The following is a 19,838-nucleotide window of genomic DNA, read 5'->3' as shown; positions in this document are numbered from 1 at the left end:
GTCTACTCCACAAAACTTGCTACATAAACAGAAAACTAGTTTTGAATGTTGTTTTTCTTATCCCTTTCTCAACCAGCTGCCTGTTTCACCATGGAGAAAACAGATATGTGCAACTCTAGCGTCGTTTCCACCTCCCATGATGTTGAGGAGTCTTGCGATGATGAATTCCAACAACTGGTGCAAACCTTCCCTAAAGATAAAAGCTTCACAGGAATGAATCTTTACTTCTTCCAAGGTTTCTGGTGCCCATCAATTATTTTAAAAGCTGTGATTTCTTGTCAGAAACATTTCCAAGCATTTAATTCTGATATTATCATCGCCACTTTGCCAAAATGTGGCACTACTTGGCTTAAAGCTTTGACTTTCTCCACTTTGTACCGCAATCAGTTCGCAAGGGAAAATAATCCCTTGCTCACCTATAACCCTCACTCTCTTGTTCGCTTCATTGATTTTGACTTTTATTTCAACGACACTTGTCCTGATCTCGAAAATTATACTCTTTATCAGCCAAGACTTTTTTCTATCCACTTGCCTTATGCTTCTTTGCCAACTTCCATTAAAGATTCCAACTGTAAGATTGTTTATTTATGTAGAAACCCCATGGACACGCTCATTTCTTTTTGGTCTTTCCTTTCCAGGCTTCGAGGCGAAGGCTTTGAGCCAGTATCACTAGATGAAGCTTTTGAGATGTTCTGCCAAGGAATCAATGAATTTGGACCATTTTTCGATCATGTGTCAGGGTATTGGAGGGCAAGCCAAGAAAAATCGAGCAAAATATTGTTTTTACAATATGAAGATCTTAAGGAAGACATCACTTCTCACCTAAAAAAGTTGGCAATGTTTTTGGGGGTTCCTTTCACTGAGGAAGAAGAGAAACAAGGAGTTGTTGAAGAAATTGCGAAAATTTGCAGCTTTGAGAACATGAAAGACTTGGAAGTGAATAAGAAAGGTGAGCAAACTTTTGGGTATCCACAAGAAACTTTCTCAGGGAAAACAAAGACTATTGAGATTCCACGTGAAGCTTTCTTCAGAAAAGCAAAAACGGGAGATTGGAGCAATTATCTCACACCCTCCATGGCTGAACGTCTAGAGAAACTTATTCAAGAGAAATTGGAAAACTCAAGTTTAACATTTAAATTGTTCTCTAAAACTTCAAAAGATATTACTTCTACATGATCAGGGATGTATGTCTATTGGCGTTAATTTATGATGAATAAATTCCATATTTGCATGTAGAGAGTCTTTCCCTCGCAAAATAAGGTTATATAATAATATTGAGGTTAAGATATGCTTTTAGTCCCTATATTTATCCAGAACTTGAGATTAAGTTACTGTATTTTAAAAGTAAAAATTTTAAGCCTCTTACTTTTTCAATTTAAAGATTTTAATCTAATCATTATCATTATCATTATCATTGTTTGTAATTTCCGTCAAGACTTGTCAACTTAACATGTTTATATTTTTGTCAGTCATGTGCAATGTCATAAGAGGGCAATCTAATTAGCATGACGAGTAGGCAAATTTTGATGAAAAATACTAATAATGTTAATGATAGGATTGAAATTTTAAATAAAAATTAAAAGAATTTCACCTTCAACTATTTAAATAATTTTAATCTTATATTTGTTTAAGTTTACGTTTTGATCATCGATCTTTCAAGTGTTACATAAATGTCATGGACATTATCGTTTGATAACAATTTAGTCACTATATCGTTACCCATTGTTATTTTAGCAAAGATGCTATAATAATACATAATCCATAGCGATTTGCAAGTTCAAAGGATATAATCTTGCATATATATATATATATATATATATTAGTTTGTATTTTGTGTGATGCTTGAATTGGTTGTGTATATTAATTATCCAGTTTTGTAACTTCCTTTTTCAAAAATCTATAAAGAGAAGTCCTCCACAACTAGTGGAGAGACCTTTGGATATTTTGGAAATTTGACTCTCGAGCTCTATCTAAAATTCTCTCAACTTATTATTATTTTTGTTTAGCTTTATCATCAATCAGATTTAGCTTTCTATACCCTATCAACCACCACCACTTGCTGTTGCGTTCAGTATTACTAGATTTACTCTAGTCTTTCTCTTCACCTTCTTTCAATACATCTCATTTACTTGTCTGCAATGTTTTCTCTATCCATTAAAAAAATTCTCTACACACTATTAATGATTTAATAGAATAATAATCAAAATATTGAATGCGGATAGCATTAGAGACAAAAATAAATTTTTTAGACTTGAATGATAAATAAAACACTTTAATTAATAATTAAGCGAATACTGGTCTATATCTAAAAGTTAAAAAAATAAAAACAAATTATATTAATCAAATAATATCTTAAAAAGGAATTTAATAATGCAACCTTTTGGCTAAAGATAAAGATAATTTCAGCATTAATGTTTAATAATGCAACCTTCTGGCAAAAGATGAAGATAATTTCAGCATTAAAGTTTAATAATGCAACCATTCGGCTAAAGACGAAGATAATTTCAGTGGTGCAAGATCTTCCGTATCCCACAGCATTAAATTTTGATTGCATCTCCCATTTGATAATATAAAATAAAGGGGATGATGACCCAATTTTTAAACGTTTTTATTTTAGGTAATAAAAAAAGGTTTTTCATTATTTTAACTACTTCCATTAAAATTTTAAATCAAAATATATATGAAATTATTTTTAAAATTTTGATTTTTCACACAATTTTAAAAAAATAAAAATTTACCATTTTAATCTTCGATCTTTTAATATAAGTGAGGTTTCTCAACAAATTGGGAACAATAACCACATCATCTATCAAATATGGCCTCCTCTTTCATCTGCTTCGTTGATTAGAGCAATGCGTCACCATCAACGCTGACTTTTTGTAGTAGAGGTGACAAAAAATCGAAATAAAAAATTAAAAGATAGTATAGAAACATCAAATTCAAAAAGAAAAAGATTAAAAATATTAAAGACAATGTCAAAGTTTCCAAGTCTACTATTCCCCTCTTCACTTCAAGATGATTTACAAATAATTTTCTTTTAAAGTCAATGCTTTTTCTCTTTTTTGTAATAACTGTAATAGTAAAGCTAGAATTTTATACAAATTTTTGGATTTTTTTATATCTGTGAAGATTTAAGTTTTAGGCATGGGTTATTTTTTTGGATACTGTTGTTAAGTGCTTTGAATGGTTGCCAATTCCCCCATGCCTCTAATATTTGCATAAGAACAATGAAAACCCTAACTATTATATGCCACAATTATTACTAGTTAAGGAAGCAAAGCATGCTATTTATGCCCTAAAGACATTAGAATTTACTGTGAATTTTTTACAGAGGATATGGTTGTTGTTCTCAATTTGTTAAGGTGAGGTAAACCTCATTTATATAAAAAGATTGGGACTAAAATGATGATTTTTATTTCATTTAAATATGTGAAAAATCAAAATTTTAGAAATAATTTCACGTTAGATCTCTATTTATCATTTTAACAAGAGTAATTAAACTGATCCAACCAGTGTAACTATTTTTTCGGATGCTTATCTTTAAAACTTTTGAAAATGAGGCGTTTACCCTAAAATAAATTATTAAAGCATAAAATATTTGATATGGTCTTTTTTGGTCCGCCCCACAAAACTTGCTATATAAATAGAAAACTAGTTTTGAATGTTGTTTTCCTTATCCCTTTCTCGACCAACTACTTGTTTCACCATGGATAAAATAGATATGAGCAACCCCAGCATGGTTTCCACCTCCCATGATGTTGAGGAGTCTTGGGATGATGAATTCCAACAACTGGTGCAAACCTTCCCTAAAGATAAAAGCTTCACAGGAATGAATCTTTACTTCTTCCAAGGTTTCTGGTGTCCATCAATTGTTCTAAAAGCTGTGATTTCTTGTCAGAAACATTTCCAAGCATTTGATTCTGATATTATCATCGCAACTTTGCCAAAATGTGGCACTACTTGGCTTAAAGCTTTGACTTTCTCCACTTTGTACCGCAATCAGTTCGCAAGGGAAAATAATCCCTTGCTCACCTATAACCCTCACTCTCTTGTTCGCTTCATTGATTATGACTTCTATTTCAACGACACTTGTCCTGATCTCGAAAATTGTACTCTTTATCAGCCAAGACTTTTTTCTATCCACTTGCCTTATGCTTCTTTGCCAACTTCCATTAAAAATTCCAACTGTAAGATTGTTTACTTATGTAGAAACCCCATGGACACGCTCATTTCTTTTTGGTCTTTCTTTTCCAGGCTTCGAGGCGAAGGCTTTGAGCCAGTATCACTAGATGGAGCTTTTGAGATGTTCTGCCAAGGAATCAATGAATTTGGACCATTTTTCGATCATGTGTCAGGGTATTGGAGGGCAAGCCAAGAAAAATCGAGCAAAATATTGTTTTTACAATATGAAGATCTTAAGGAAGACATCACTTCTCACCTAAAAAAATTGGCAATGTTTTTGGGGGTTCCTTTCACTGAGGAAGAAGAGAAACAAGGAGTTGTTGAAGAAATAGCGAAAATTTGCAGCTTTGAGAACATGAAAGACTTGGAAGTGAATAAGAAGGGCGTGCAAACTTTTGGGTATCCACAAGAAACTTTCTTAGGGAAAATAAAGACTTATGAGATTCCACGTGAAGCTTTCTTTAGAAAAGCAAAAGTGGGAGATTGGAGCAATTATCTCACACCCTCCATGGTTGTACGTCTAGAGAAACTTATTCAAGAGAAATTGGAAAACTCAGGTTTAACATTTAAATTGTTCTCCAAAACTTCAAACGATATTACTTCTACAGAATGAGGGATGTATGTCTATTGGCTTTAATTTATGATGAATAAATTCCATATTTGCATGTAGAGAGTCTTTCCCTCATAAAATACGGTTATATAAAAAATTGTGGTTAAAATATGCTTTTAGTCCCTATATTATCTAGAATTTGAGATTTAATTCTTGTATTTTAAAAGTGAAAATTTTAAGCCTCTTGCTTTGTTAATTTAAAAATTTTAGTCTAATCATTATCTCTTTTGTAATTTCTATGAAAACTTGTCAACTTAACATGTTTATTTTTTGTCAATCATGTGCAATGTCATAAGAGGGTAGTCTAATTAGCATGCGAAGTTTGCAAATTTTGATGAAAAATACTAATAATATTAATGATTGGATTAAAATTTTAAATTAAAAAATTAAAAAATTTAGTTTTCAACTATTTAAATATAATGACTAAATTTCAGATCTTGTCTAAATCTGAGGACCTAATATTATTCAAGGACATGTAATATAGTTATCTTATTGTAAGGTTATGATTTATGAATATCTATATATCTAGATGTAATAAAACCAACTCGCTTGAGAGCCGAGTAGGAATAAATAGGGTATTGTGATAAGTCGTTGAGAGTAAATAAGTATATTGTAGTGATTTTAAATTATTTTTCACATAATTTTAGTTAATTGATTATCTGTTTAAAATGTTAAAACTTCATCAATTAAGTAATATTTTATAATTGAAAAATATTCATTCTATAAATTCCCCTTCGCCAATTGGTACTCACTCTTCTCTTTTAGGTAGAATTTCTCTTCTTCCGTTACCATTTTTTACTTGGCTGAACTATCAAAAATTTTGCTTATTTATTTTCATCAATTTATGGGTAATAAAACCGCCTCCTTTCAGAATCATTAGGAATAAATAGGATTATTGTAATCATTTATTGGGAGTAATAAACGTATTGTGTCATATTAAATTAATTTTATTTATTTAAAAATTCAAAATCAATTTCAACTCAAAACATTTTATTTATTCTCATTAAACATCAAATAAAATTTCAATTTTTATTATTTTAACATAATCAATATTAACTAACCAAATTTCGTAATGGTTTTGATATTCTATCTCAACATTAAACTTTTTCATTGTTACTAATTTTCATGTGTATAAATAACACATTTACTTCTTATACATATTTCTATTATCGTTTTTATTTGGGATATTTATAAATGTTTCAAAAAAATCATATTTATCAGTTTTTATTTGCATAAAATTACTAAATATATTTGTATAATATTTGTCAAAAATTGATTAAATGTGCATAATCAATAGTTTTAGAAAAAGTTGAAGTAATTATAGTTTTTATAAATTTATTAGTACATGTTTAATTTGATTAAATTTATTTTGAATTTTACTATATATTATAATTAACTTAAAAATTTTAAAAATACTAAATAATAAGTTAATATAATATATGTTGATAATAAATATTAGAATAATAACCTACAAATATCACACCTAATTAGGATTTATATCTTTTAAATTTGGATTTCCATTCCTTTTAGCGTAAGAGAAATTAAAATTTTACAAGTTAGAAGGTAAATATAATTTAAAGCATTTTAATTATAATCTCAATTAAAAATATTTTGAATTTAAATTATTATAAAATATTTGGTTTGAAGTATCTAAAGAGACAAAAGACAATCTTATAGTTTGTAAGATGCAAATAGTTTGATTATCATCATAATTATTGATTCTAAATATGTGCATTGTATAGGGATAGATTAATTATAATCGTGAAATGTATTTGTACTTTAAAAACAAAATAACTTCATAAGAATATCATGATATATACTAAATTTCTTAGAATGCTCAAATGATTATTTTATTTTAAACATAATTAAATCAATTATTTTTTATTTTAATTCATGATATGCGCAATGCGCGGAATAGTCCTATACCAAATTTGGTTCAGTGTAATGGAATAGAGCTATAATAGAACAAAACTGTAATACCAATTTAATTGTTTAGTTGAATGGAATGGAATAGAACTGTAATAGTATTCTTGTGTTTGGTTGAATGGAATGCATTTTTTATATCTGTGAGTATTTAAGTTTTAGGCATGGGTTATTTTTTCTGGAAACTGTCGTTAAGTGCTTTGAGTGGTTGCCAATTCCTCCATGCCTCTAACATAAGAACAATGAAAACCCTAACTATTATATGCCACAATTATTACTAGTTAAGGAAGCAAAGCATGTTAATTATGCCCTAAAGACAATATTGGAATTTACTGTGAATTTTTCACAAAGGATATGGTTGTTGTTCTCAATTTGTTAAGGTGAGAGGTAAACCTCATTTATATAAAAAGATTGGGACTAAAATGAACATTTTTATTTTATTTAAATACGTGAAAAATCAAAATTTTAGAAATAATTTCACATTAGATCATTGTTTACCATTTTATTAGGAGTGACTAATCCAACACGTGTACCTACTTTTTCGAATATCTATAATAATTTTTTTTGAAAATTTGGCGTTTACCCTAAAATAAATTATTAAAAAATAAAATATTTGACATGGTCTCTTTTTGGTCTGCTCCACAAAACTTGCTATATAAACAGAAAACTAGTTTTGAATGTTGTTTTTCTTATCCCTTTCTCGACCAACTGCTTGTTTCACCACGGAGAAAACAAATATGTGCAACTCCAGATTGGTTTCCACATCCCATGATGTTGAGGAGTCTTGGGATGATGAATTCCAACAACTGGTGCAAACCTTCCCTAAAGATAAAAGCTTCACAAGAATGAATCTTTACTTCTTCCAAGGTTTCTGGTGCCCATCAATTGTTTTAAAAGCTGTGATTTCTTGTCAGAAACATTTCCAAGCATTTGATTCTGATATTATTAGCGCCACTTTGCCAAAATGTGGCACTACTTGGCTTAAGCTTAAAGCTTTGACTTTCTCCACTTTGTACCGCAATCAGTTCGCAAGGGAAAATAATCCCTTGCTCACCTATAACCCTCACTCTCTTGTTATCTTCATTGATTATGACTTCTATTTCAACGACACTTGTCCTGATCTCGAAACACTACACCAAAATAGGTCTTTAGCGACGTTTTTTTAGGCCTTTAGGGGCGCTTTTTAACACCACTAAAGGTATTTGCGGCGCTTCTGGCTGCTAACGAAAACTTCGCAAACGTTTGCAGCGTTTACAAACAAAAATGCCGCTAAAGTTAGCGACGCTTAGAAAAAAACGCCGCTAAAGACCATGTTCTTTAGCGGCGCTTAGAAAAAAACGCCGCTAAAGACCATGTTCTTTAGCGGCGCTTAGAAAAAAACGCCTCTAAAGACCATGTTCTTTAGCGGCGCTTAGAAAAGAAATGTCGCTAAAGACCATGTTCTTTAGCGGCGCTTAGATAAAAACGCCGCTAAGGAACATGAAAAATAGTGGCATTTTTTTTAAAACACTGCTAAAGAACATGTTCTTTAGCGGTGTTTTTATACAAAAAACACCACTATTTTTGGGGTTTTTTTATATTAAATTTTTCATTTTTTCAGCCCTCCTGTAGCAACAAATCAAAAGCAACTAGATTTACACCAGCCAAAAGCAACAAATTTATATAATACTTCAAATTAAACGAATAAAATAATATTAATATCAATAAATAAAAGTGAATTCATAGTATTTTTGCAAAAATGTTAAATGTAAAAATGATAAAAATATTTATGTCATACACTATGAAGGCGGAAGTTGCGACTGAAACATCTTCATCAAAGTCTAAAGCTGTTGCTGGAGTTCGTCGTACTTTTTGGTCTGCTCTGCTTCCCTCGTTGCCGCCTCTGCTTTAAGTTGTAGCTGGAGTTCTTCATATTTCCTTTGAACCTCAACTGTGGTTTCTTGCATCTTAGCCATCTGGTCTTTCAACCTCTGAACTTCAGCTTGAGCCTGACTCCCCGAAGCCATGTATTGGTGGGAGCTGGATCCAAAATATTGGGTTGGTCTAACAAAAGATCCTTGAAATCGAACCCGACCATACCTTTCAGGACCTAAAACTTCAGTACTAATCCGGTTATCAATGTCTTCAAGATGAACAGAACTATCACTCGAAGCAATCGCTTCAGTACTCACTTTTTATCCTTTAGTTTTTCCTAATAAATAAATCACATAGTTAGGAACGCATAATATTATATATTAAAAACATTTGCAACATAACAATAGTTGCATTACAAGCAATGAATTAAACCATTAGAAAATAAACACTAAAAATAACTAAAATAAGTCAAATCGTATTAAGTAAGCGTACCATTATTTCACCGACTTGAGTCATGGGAGATCCATATTTCTTCCTATGTGTAATTTCAAAAGTTGAAGGCGTCCAACTTTTGACGGACAAATGATTCCTACAATATGGTAGTATAAATATTATTTAACGAAAGTTATACATATTCGACAATATTAAAAAATTAAAATACCTCCGCCTCACTACACATGCAAAACTTCTCGACCCGTCTGTGTGGGTGAATTTTTGTTTCACTGCTTGCTTTTTCCAACTTGTTCACGATCCTATGTTATGAAATTTTTAGTACGTAAATAGAGAATACTATAAACCAAAATAATTACAATAGTTTGGAAGTACGTCATTCCTCGCCTTTCTTCGAATGCCAAAATCTAACCGCATCTTCCCATTGGTACCTCAACATACCCGGCGGGACATTTTGCAATTTCTCATCGAAGGTTGTTTTTGTTTTATAATAATTTTTCTTCAAAGTACTTTTATTGTCCCTCCATCTTTTTCCCAATGCCTTCTTTACGTAAGCATCGGAGACCTCTAAAGCAAACCTCGCCTACAAAAAACAAAAAACACAAGTTAATAAAGTAAATATAAATGAAACTATTCCCAAGCATTACAGATGGCATTAACATTTTGTTACCTTAATATTATCGAGGGCTTGGTTTTTGTTGCTATCGGGCATTTGATGCCATGACTCGTAGTTGATAGGCAACATATTCGGATTTTGTGCTAAAATGCCCATGTATCGTGCTAGAAGTCGAGCTTCTAATCCAACAGGCTGACCAAAACTGTTTCGTCCAACTTTGACACGCTCAAGTGGATCTAACTCGTATAACTCTCTAAGTAGTGTACGTCCTCGACCTCTGCGCGTCCCACCATTTTCAGCTACAAATGGTATATTATAATATAAGAATTTGAAAAATAAATCAACTATAACAGAAACACGCATGTAAATTAAATGTAAAATTACTTTGAACTTCTGTAGGATCCTCAGCTGTAATCGGAACATTCGAAGATCCAATTGCTGTCTGCTGTTCAGTACTATTTGTTTCTATCAAGTTAGGATCATTTTGAACAATGCTTCCCCTTAGAATTTTTCTTCTAGGCATTTTATCTGCAATACACATAAAATAGTTGACAACTTAATAACTAATTACAACAATATCAGCACATATAAAACAGTTGAAATATAGCATAAGACCAAGATTTAAATTATGATATTACATATAATTAAACAATCGTAAAATCTTACTACATCATTATTCGTAAATATCTTCATCGGTATCCTGATGAACCCATTGAAATTGTGCACTAGTACTAGGGATATTGTCGTTTAAGTTTTGTTCTGGAAAGGACAAAGTTTCTGATCTGTCGTCGATGTTATCTCTACTTCCACTGCCCATGTCAAACAAGTCTCTAGGGATGTTACGGAGTACAACGTACCAACCCTCATCACTTGGATCTTTTGAGTAAAAAACTTGTTTGACTTGAGATGAGAATACATACAGATCATCTATCAGTTGTTGTCCTATGTGAATCAATCGGTCAAAGTTCACCATTGTAAAACCAAATTGATCTTGCTTAATTCCACGAGCTATATTAACATCGGCCCAATCACCTCGAAATAAGACAACTTTCCATTTTCCGTAGTAATCCAACTCAATTATGTCAGTAAGATGTCCGAAATATTCCACACTTCCCTCGATAGGATTATTGTCCCTAGCACTAGCATAACTTGTAATTGCAGAATTGACAACTATTCCACAATTTTGCGTTCTCTTCAACCTCTCGCGATATTTTGTATGAAATCTGAATCCGTTGATGAGGAACGCACTATATCTTTTAACCACTCGATTTGGACCTTGGGAGAGCCATTTAACTTCGTCGTTTACGTTCTTCCCACTCCAAACCTATTGAACGGAAAGTAAACTGAGTAATTAAAAACGTTATGAAAAACATTATTATTTGTAAGCGGAAGCTCCAATTGCATACTGTTTGGCTTAACCATTCATAAAAAGATTATGTAAACATCTTATTGATATCTCGATGTTGTGTTCTTCGGGAGCGCGAACGAGATCTCAATATTTGTTTGTACTCACTATGTTAAGAAAATGTTCACCTTGTTAGAAGATAAACAGTTTTTACTTTGATAAATATTTATCAAATTTGTATAACTTACTTCCGTAAAGGTTCCAATGATTCGTGGTGAAACAGAACATATCGATGTGCTTGTACCCAAGATAAATGATCTAATTCTACAATTTCAACTTTGCTGATTGGTTCTCCAAAACTTTGGAACAAATAAGTATCGGCTAAGTTATGGTCCGTGAGTCCAGCATTCCTATTTGGTCTGTTTAACCTTGTTTCAACATCTTCCAAATATCTTGAGCAGAAGGTCATACATTCCTCTGCCAAGTAGCCTTCAGCAATCGATCCTTCTGGATATCGCTTGTTACGGCAGTAAGACTTTAATTTGGATAGGAACCTACACACAATATACAACATTTCTTAATTATTGAAACTAAAGGCATAGAGGTGAATGAAGGAAAATTTTAAAAATTTTAATTAACACCTTTCTATGGGATACATCCATCGATAGAAAACGGGTCCGCCAAGAATTGCTTCGTACGGGAGATGGATTATCAAGTGAACCATAATGGTGAAGAAGGAAGGTGGGAAGATTTTCTCTATGTTGCATAAAGTCAAAGCGGCTCGATCCTGTAGCTTCTGAAGTTCTTGAACATCCAAAACTTTGCCATAAATGGCTTTCATTATGTTGGATAGTTCAATTATACAAGACGTCACCTTCTTGGACATACAACATCGTAGAGAGCCATTGGCGATAAATCTTGCATCAAGATGTGATAGTCATGTGATTTTAGCGAATATAATCTTCGATCATTAACACTAACACATCGAGATATATTTGATGCATACGCATCTGGAACCTTTATATCCTTCAACACCGTGCAGAACACTTCTTTTTCCGTCTTCGACATTGAAAAAATAGAAGGCGGCAACCGATATTTCCCATTCGGAAGTGGATTGGGATGAAGATCAGGTCGAATTCTCATTTGGACTAAATCAAGTCGACTCTGAAGATTGTCTTTTGATTTTCCGTCGACATTCAAAATTGTACCCACAATGTTCTCGCAGACATTTTTCTCAATGTGCATAACATCAAGATTGTGTCGTAAAAGGTGATGCTCCCAATAAGGCAACTAAAAAAAATACTTTTTTTTTCCACAAGTCCGCCTTATTAGGATCGTTCTCTTCATCAGAGTCATCATCAGCTTCATCATTTGATCTTCTATTTCTTTGCGTGTTTGGCGGTTGGTTCATCTTCCCATAAATGAAATTCATATCTTCCAACATGAACAAGATTTGAGCCAGCGGTCTGCGAAGGAGCTTCTCGAACTCTTGATCTCATCAAATCTGAACTCAAATCTAAATCTATGATTTTCCGGTAACCACAAGCGATGCCCCATGTAAGAGAACTTCTTCCCATTGTACAACCATTGCGAACATGTTTGTGCAGCACAACAAGGACACGCATAACGACCCTTGGTACTCTAACCGGATAAATTGGCATAAGCGGGAAAGTCATTAACGGCCCACATCAAAGCTGCACGTAAATTAAAGTTCTCCTTTCTCAGCACATCGTATGTCTCCACACCAGCCCACAATTGTTTTAACTCTTCAATAAGTGGCTGTAAATAAATGTCGATATCATTCCCGGGCCCTTTCTCTCCAGGGATAATCATAGATAAGATAAGGGAAGTTTGCTTCATGCAAATCCACAGAGGCAGATTGTAAGGAACAAGCACTACTGGCCAAGTACTGTTCGCAGTGCTCATGATCTTGAAAGGATTAAATCCATCAGATGCTAGCCTAAGCCTCACACTCCTAGGATCGCTTGCAAAGTCTGGAAATTTATTGTCAAATGATTTCCAAGCTAAAGAATCTGCCGGATGCCTTAATAATCCATCATCGGTTCGTCCATCATGGTGCCACGTCATAGACTCCGCAGTCTTCGACGACATGAAAAGCCTTTGAAGCCTCGGTATCAGCGGAAAATACCGTAAAATCTTGACTGGCTTCTTCCTTGACTGTGCATTATTTTTATCATCGTTCCTACCTTCTGCGTTTTTACTTATCCAACGGGAGTGGCCGCATACATGACAGCACTGTTGATTTCTCCGATCGCCCCAATACAACATGCAGTCATTTGGGCAACTATGGATTTTGTTGTACCCAAGGCCTAAATCTTTGATCAATTTCTTAATATCTTTGCATGACTGAGGGATTTTTGTAAAAGGGAACATTTCTCTCAAGAACTCTAACAGCATTGTCAAAGAGTTTCCGGTCCACCCTCCCAAACATTTTAATTGAAAAAGACGAACACAGAAAGACATTTTTAAAAATTTTGATCCCTCATACAATTCTTCGTTCATGTCATTAAGTAGCGCATAGAACTTCGCCGCTTCTTCGTTCGACTCTTCATGACGTACACTACTTCTCGGTTCGGTAAAAGCATTTCTCCCAATATTACAATCATCAGAAGCCACAAAGTCCGCTGGAACGACTGGACACATGATTGTGCATATTAAATGCATCCCGCAACATACCTTCAATGTCATCCCCTCTATCAGACTGATGGTAAGCAGTACCAGAATAAGATACATCCATCGTTGAAGAGGAAGTACTACGCAGGCATTCTCCATGAAATAACCATTGTTTATAACCCCGAACAAACCTATCAACAATTAGATGCTCGTATACAACATCACGATAATGCCAGTTTATGTTGACACACTTCTTACACGGGCAAAGAATCATGTTCTCTTGGCTTGTATATTGAAATGCAAAATTTAGAAAACTATGCACTCCATTTCGATAACCGTCGCTTACCCTTGACAAATTCATCCAAGAACGGTCCATTTCTTAATTCTTGAAGTCTGACATTGACAATAAATTGCACGGGTTTAGGATTTAGGAATAAGTTATACATTATGTAAGTTATGTAAGTTATGTAAGTTGTGTAAGTTGCGTAAGTTGTGTATTATGAAACTTATGTAAGTTATGTCTTATGTAAGTTATGTAAATTATGTATTATTTACACATGTAAGTTATGTCTTATGTAAGTTGCGTAAGTTGTGTATTATGAAACTTATGTAAGTTATGTAAGTTGTGTATAATAGCAAACTTATTTAATTTATGTAGGGTATGTAAGTTATGTAAGTTCAGTATTATTTACACATGTAAGTTGTGTATTATGTAAGTTATGCAAGTTATGTATTAAGTAGGTTATGTAAGTTATGTGTTATGTAAATGAATATATGTATAATATTAAAATATAGTAATACTTATTTAAGTTGTCAATTTATTATTAATAAAATTTAAATATAGCTTACATAACGTAAATGAATATATGTATCATATTAAAAATATAGTAATACTTATTTAAGTTGTCAATTTATTATTAATAAAATTTAAATATAGCTTACATACGTAAATGAATATATGTATAATATTAAAAATATAGTAATACTTATTTAAGTTGTCAATTTATTATTAATAAAATTTAAATATAGCTTACATAAGCAATTTTTGCTTTTAAACCTACCGGTCCACTGAATTATTCGTGGAGAGTGAATATACATACAAAATTAGGGTAACTAGATGACTTAGCTACAAGTTGACTCTTTGAATCATATGTAAATAAATTAAATTAATCTAAAAGTGAGCACAGTCTGCATTCAATTTGATGCACCATTTTTACTTTGACTTATTTAGAGTATTAAAATAACAGTTTAAATAGGAAGTTCTCCAAATTATATGAATAAGTGACTTGACATTTTGAAAAACGAGCATTTTCAACTTATGATTTCATGTTTTAAGTAAAGCAATTGTGAAGATTTATATACATCATAAAAAGGAGTATTTTGTAATATTTAAAAACAAGGTGAATCACATGAAGAAATATTAAAAAGATGAAGACAATACTAATGCCACTGTCAAAGTGCATTTCGAGTTTTGAGTGGAAAATAGAAGCTGAAGACAGCTTCGTTTCACAGTTAAGTTTTCTTAAGCGATTTCCAGGCAAACTAGGTCAAAACAATAAGACATTCAAACCATTTTATCCTTTGTTTCTAGGGAAAAACATAAAATCCATTGCTAAAAGCACAGTAGCAGATGAATCCACCGACATCATGTTTGTGCAGAAAACAGAAATTTTCCTACATATATATTTGCACATCAAATTTTCCTACATATATATTTGTACCTTCAGAACGATGTAGAAAACAGAAATGAACGCAATGAAATGGAATGGACTGAAACCCTATAAAAAAGCAGTATTAACATCAGTTTGTAAGCAATGAAACCATTCCGAAAATAATTTCACTTTCGAGGCATTACACTACCTTCAGGACGATCCAGAAAAAATGAAGAGGAAGACCGAATGGTACCCTATAAACAGAGGATACAATTTTTTTTACTTTCAGGATCAACAAACCAAGAATAAAATTAACAAGTAAGAGAAAACCCAAATGAATATATAGGCAGAATGGGGAAATCGAACCTTGAATACTTATTCCCCCGACGACCGATTCCAATGATGCTTCGCGACGTTCTCCGTCAACTATGTGTGTTGACCGAATGTACGAACCGGAGATTTTAATCTTTTGCAAGAAATGGAAACACCCAAACAATGAAACACGGTACAGATGAAGAATTGCTTTCTTAGAAATGGCTGATAGGAAAAAAACTTAGGGATTTCGGTGAAACACTTAGGGATTTCAGAGAGTGGATTGGAATTGGGGCTAGGGGCGGGGATATACCCCAAAACTGATCTGGTCAATAAAACGACACCATTTCATTAAAATACATTTGTGGCGCTAATAGCAAACGCCACTACAAATTAAATTCGTCAACGAAACGGCGCCATTTTGTTTCAATTTTAATTGGATTCTTGCGGCGTTTTGAATAGAAACGCCACTAATAATTCACTTCTTATAATTTTTTATTTCTTTTTATTTATAATTTTAATTTTTAATATATTTTTGATTTAATACATTATTTTTAAATGATAAAATTTATTAATTTTTTTTGATTTTATACAGTATGAATAATGTATATATTAGCAACATTAAAATTTATAAATAATTGAAATTATAAAAAAAATATTTTTCAATTTTAAATTTTAATCAGTAAAACCTAAAATATAATTTATTACGGTTGCGGCGTTTTTACAAAAAACGCCTCTAATACCAATAAACAGTATAAAAACGATGTCGTTTTGTCTAACTTCCAACCAAAATAATAAAAGTAAACGACGTCGTATTACAGAAATATTCGCGGCGTTTATGTAAAACCGCTGCTAAGACCGGTAAACATCATCAAAGCGACGTCGTTTAAAATTTGGGCATTATAGCTCAAGACGAAACTCTGCGTTTTGGTCCACATATTTTGCGGCGCTTTTTCATTAGCGCCGCTAATTATGTGCTTCAGCGGCGTTTTTATAGAAGCGCCACCAATTCTACTATACTTCAATATTGTACGCTGCGTTTTGTTTAACATTTTTTGCGGCGTGTTACAAACAAACGCCGCTAATTATTCAATTTTTAAAAACGTTTTATTTCTCTTTATTTATAAGTTTAATGATTTTTAATAGATTTTTTATTTTGATAATTCTTATGACATTATTATAAATTGACACATTAATATGATTGTTATGTAACTTACACAATATTAATATATATGTTTCATAATATATAACATATATATATATCATTGCATATATATCTTTTTCTATAACCCTAATTATATTTAATTATAATCCAACTAATGACATATATAATAAGAAGTAAACCCTAAAACCCTAAAACCCAAACCTATTAATCCCTATAACCCGTAAATTTTAAATTTAAATTATAAACCCTAACTCGTATTCTTCATGCGAATCCGAAACGCAAAAACCATGCATTGTAACATTCAAATCATTAACGCTAAACCATAAACCATAAACATCAAGCCTTAAAACAGTAAATTTGATCATTATCTTATAAGCCGTAAACACTGACCTCACATTAACACTAACATGTAAACTGAAACTCTAAACCTTAAACCCCAATCCCCAACCCATAAACCTAAACCCAAAACCCTGAACTTCATATTGTAAACCTAAAATAATGAACATTATGTAATGAACCCTAAAACCCCAAACCGTACACGACAAAACTAAAATATTAATCTCGAAACCCTAAAATATAATTTATTTCATTTGCAGCGTTTTTACAGAAAACGCCGCTAATACCAATAAACAGTATAAAAACGATGTCGTTTTGTCTAACTTCCAACCAAATAATAAAAGTAAACGACGTCGTATTACAGAAATATTTGCGGCGTTTATGTAAAACCACCGCTAAGACCGGTAAACATCATCAAAGCGACGTCGTTTAAAATTTGGGCGCTATAGCTCAAGACGAAACGTTGCATTTCGGTTTCACATTTCTGGCGTTTTAAGGTTAAGCGCCGCTAATAGCGGGATATAGCGGCGTTTCCCTAAAGCGCCGCTATTGGCTCCATGCCTCAATACCAAACGCTGCGTTTTGGTCCACATATTTTGCGGTGCTTTTTTTCTAGCGCCGCTAATGATGTGCTTCAGCGGCATTTTTGCAGAAGCGCCACTAATTCTACTATACCTTAATATTGTACGCTGCGTTTTATTTAACATTTTTTTCGGCGCTTACAAACAAACGCCGCTAAATGTGCTCTATAATGGCGTTTCTATAATGCGCTGCTACTGCCACTATTCCTGAATATTAAACGATGCGTTTTGTCAGATTTATTACGGCGTTTTGTTTAAAAACGCCACTAATGATGCTCTTTTTCGGCGTTGTTATATAAAACGCCACTATGTATCTGACCATTTACGGCGTTTTCCCAGAAACGCTGCTATTGCTTAATCATTACCGGCGTTTTAGTGTTGGCGCCGCGAATGCCTGATTTTTAGCGGCTTTTAATCTAAAAACGCCACAATAAATGCCGCTAAAGCCCTCTTTTGGTGTAGTGAAAATTGTACATTTTATCAGCCAAGACTTTTTTCTATCCACTTTTCTTATGCTTCTTTGCCAACTTCCATTAAATATTCCAACCGTAAGATTGTTTACTTATGTAGAAACCCCATGGACACGCTCATTTCTTTTTGGTCTTTCTTTTCCAGGCTTCGAGGTGAAGGCTTTGAGCTAGTATCACTAAATGGAGCTTTTGAGATGTTCTGCCAATGAATCAATGAATTTGGACCATTTTTTGATCATGTGTTAGGGTATTTGAGGGCACACAAAGAAAAATCAAGCAAAATATTGTTTTTACAGTATGAAGATCTCAAGGAAGACATCGATTCTCACCTAAAAAAGTTGGCAATGTTTTTGGGGGTTCCTTTCACTGAGGAAGAAGAGAAACAAGAAGTTGTTGAAGAAATAGCGAAATTTTGCAGCTTTGAGAACATGAAAGACTTGGAAGTGAATAAAAAGGGTGAGCAAACTTTTGGGTATCCACAAGAAACTTTCTCAGGGAAAACAAAGACTTTTGAGATTCTACGTAAAGCTTTCTTCAGAAAAGAAAAAACGGGAGATTGGAGCAATTATCTCACACCCTCCATGGTTGAACGTCTAGAGAAACTTATTCAAGAGAAATTGGAAAACTCAAGTTTAACATTTAAATTGTTCTCTAAAACTTCAAAAGATATTACTTCTACATGATCAGGGATGTATGTCTGTTGGCTTTAATTTATGATGAATAAATTCCATATTTGCATGTAGAGAGTCTTTCCCTCGCAAAATAAGGTTATATAATAATATTAAGGTTAAGATATGCTTTTAGTCCCTATATTTATCCAGAACTTGAGATTTAGTTACTGTATTTTAAAAGTAAAAATTTTAAGCCTCTTACTTTTTCAATTTAAAGATTTTAATCTAATCATTATCATTGTTTGTAATTTCCGTCAAGACTTGTCAACTTAACATGTTTATTTTTTGTCAATCATGTGCAATGTCATAAGAGGGCAATCTAATTAGCATGCCGAGTTGGAAAATTTTGATGAAAAATACTAATAATGTTAATGATTGGATTGAAATTTTAAATAAAAATTAAAAGAATTTCACTTTCAACTATTTAAATATAATGACTAAATTTCAGTTCTTGTCTAAATCTGAGGACCTAATATTATTCCAAGGACATGTAATATAATTATCTTATTGTTAGGTTATGGTTTATGAATATATATATATCTAGATATAATAAAACCAACTCGTTTGAGAGCCCACTAGGAATAAATAGTGCTATTGTGATAAGTTGTTAAGAGTAAATAAGTTTATTGTTGTGATTTTAAATTATTTTGACATAATTTTAGTTAATTGATTATCTGTTAAAAATGGTAAAAATCCATTAATTAAGTAATATTTTTATAATTGAAAAATATTCATTGATTGAAAAGTTAATTGATCATCTTAATTTTAGTTAAAAAATGTTAAAAAAATATTTTTCACTTAATTTTAATTAATTGATCATCTTCCACCCTTTTTAGGTGCGGCAATATCCAAGGGTTGTTTGGTTTTTATTTCTTTCTCTTACGTTGGTTTCACTTGTAACTCGGCTACGATGCGTTTGTCATTGTAAAGGCTCAATCTTGTGAACATTGCTCTTAGTTCTGTTTTTACCTTCCTGCTTAGGGCATCTGCTAAAACGTTTGTTTTCTTTGGATGGTATTCAATTGTACAATCGTAGT

At 32.4% G+C, this 19,838-nt stretch overlaps 3 protein-coding genes across 3 annotated transcripts; all 3 read left to right on the top strand.

Moving 5' to 3' along the window:
* Nucleotides 1-90: 90 nt before the first annotated feature.
* LOC105801582 (cytosolic sulfotransferase 14) lies at nt 91-1,176 on the top strand. Its single transcript, XM_012632817.2, has one exon. It carries the CDS (start codon nt 91-93, stop codon nt 1,174-1,176), a length of 1,086 nt encoding a protein of 361 aa, XP_012488271.2.
* Nucleotides 1,177-3,685: 2,509 nt separating this feature from the next.
* Nucleotides 3,686-4,851, top strand: LOC105804402 (cytosolic sulfotransferase 14). Its single transcript, XM_012637001.2, has one exon. The coding sequence runs from the start codon at nt 3,707-3,709 to the stop codon at nt 4,793-4,795; it is 1,089 nt and encodes a 362-aa protein (XP_012492455.2). The 5' UTR covers nt 3,686-3,706; the 3' UTR covers nt 4,796-4,851.
* A 2,601-nt stretch (nt 4,852-7,452) lies between these two features.
* Nucleotides 7,453-18,813, top strand: LOC105801179 (cytosolic sulfotransferase 14). The gene is given in 2 exon segments (XM_052623594.1): nt 7,453-7,859; nt 18,123-18,813. Coding segments are annotated over 2 exon segments (1,098 nt in total).
* Nucleotides 18,814-19,838: the final 1,025 nt, after the last annotated feature.

Source organism: Gossypium raimondii, chromosome 11, assembly GCF_025698545.1.
Source record: "Gossypium raimondii isolate GPD5lz chromosome 11, ASM2569854v1, whole genome shotgun sequence".
In the NCBI taxonomy this organism is placed as follows: domain Eukaryota; kingdom Viridiplantae; phylum Streptophyta; class Magnoliopsida; order Malvales; family Malvaceae; genus Gossypium; species Gossypium raimondii.
The sequence above is the reverse complement of the archived record's forward strand: the minus strand, read 5'-3'. Positions and strand labels throughout refer to the sequence as shown.

Coding starts and splice junctions, on each gene's coding strand:
- LOC105801582 (XM_012632817.2), top strand. CDS start 91: ATGGAGAAAACAGATATGTGCAACTCTAGCGTCGTTTCCACCTCCCAT.
- LOC105804402 (XM_012637001.2), top strand. CDS start 3,707: ATGGATAAAATAGATATGAGCAACCCCAGCATGGTTTCCACCTCCCAT.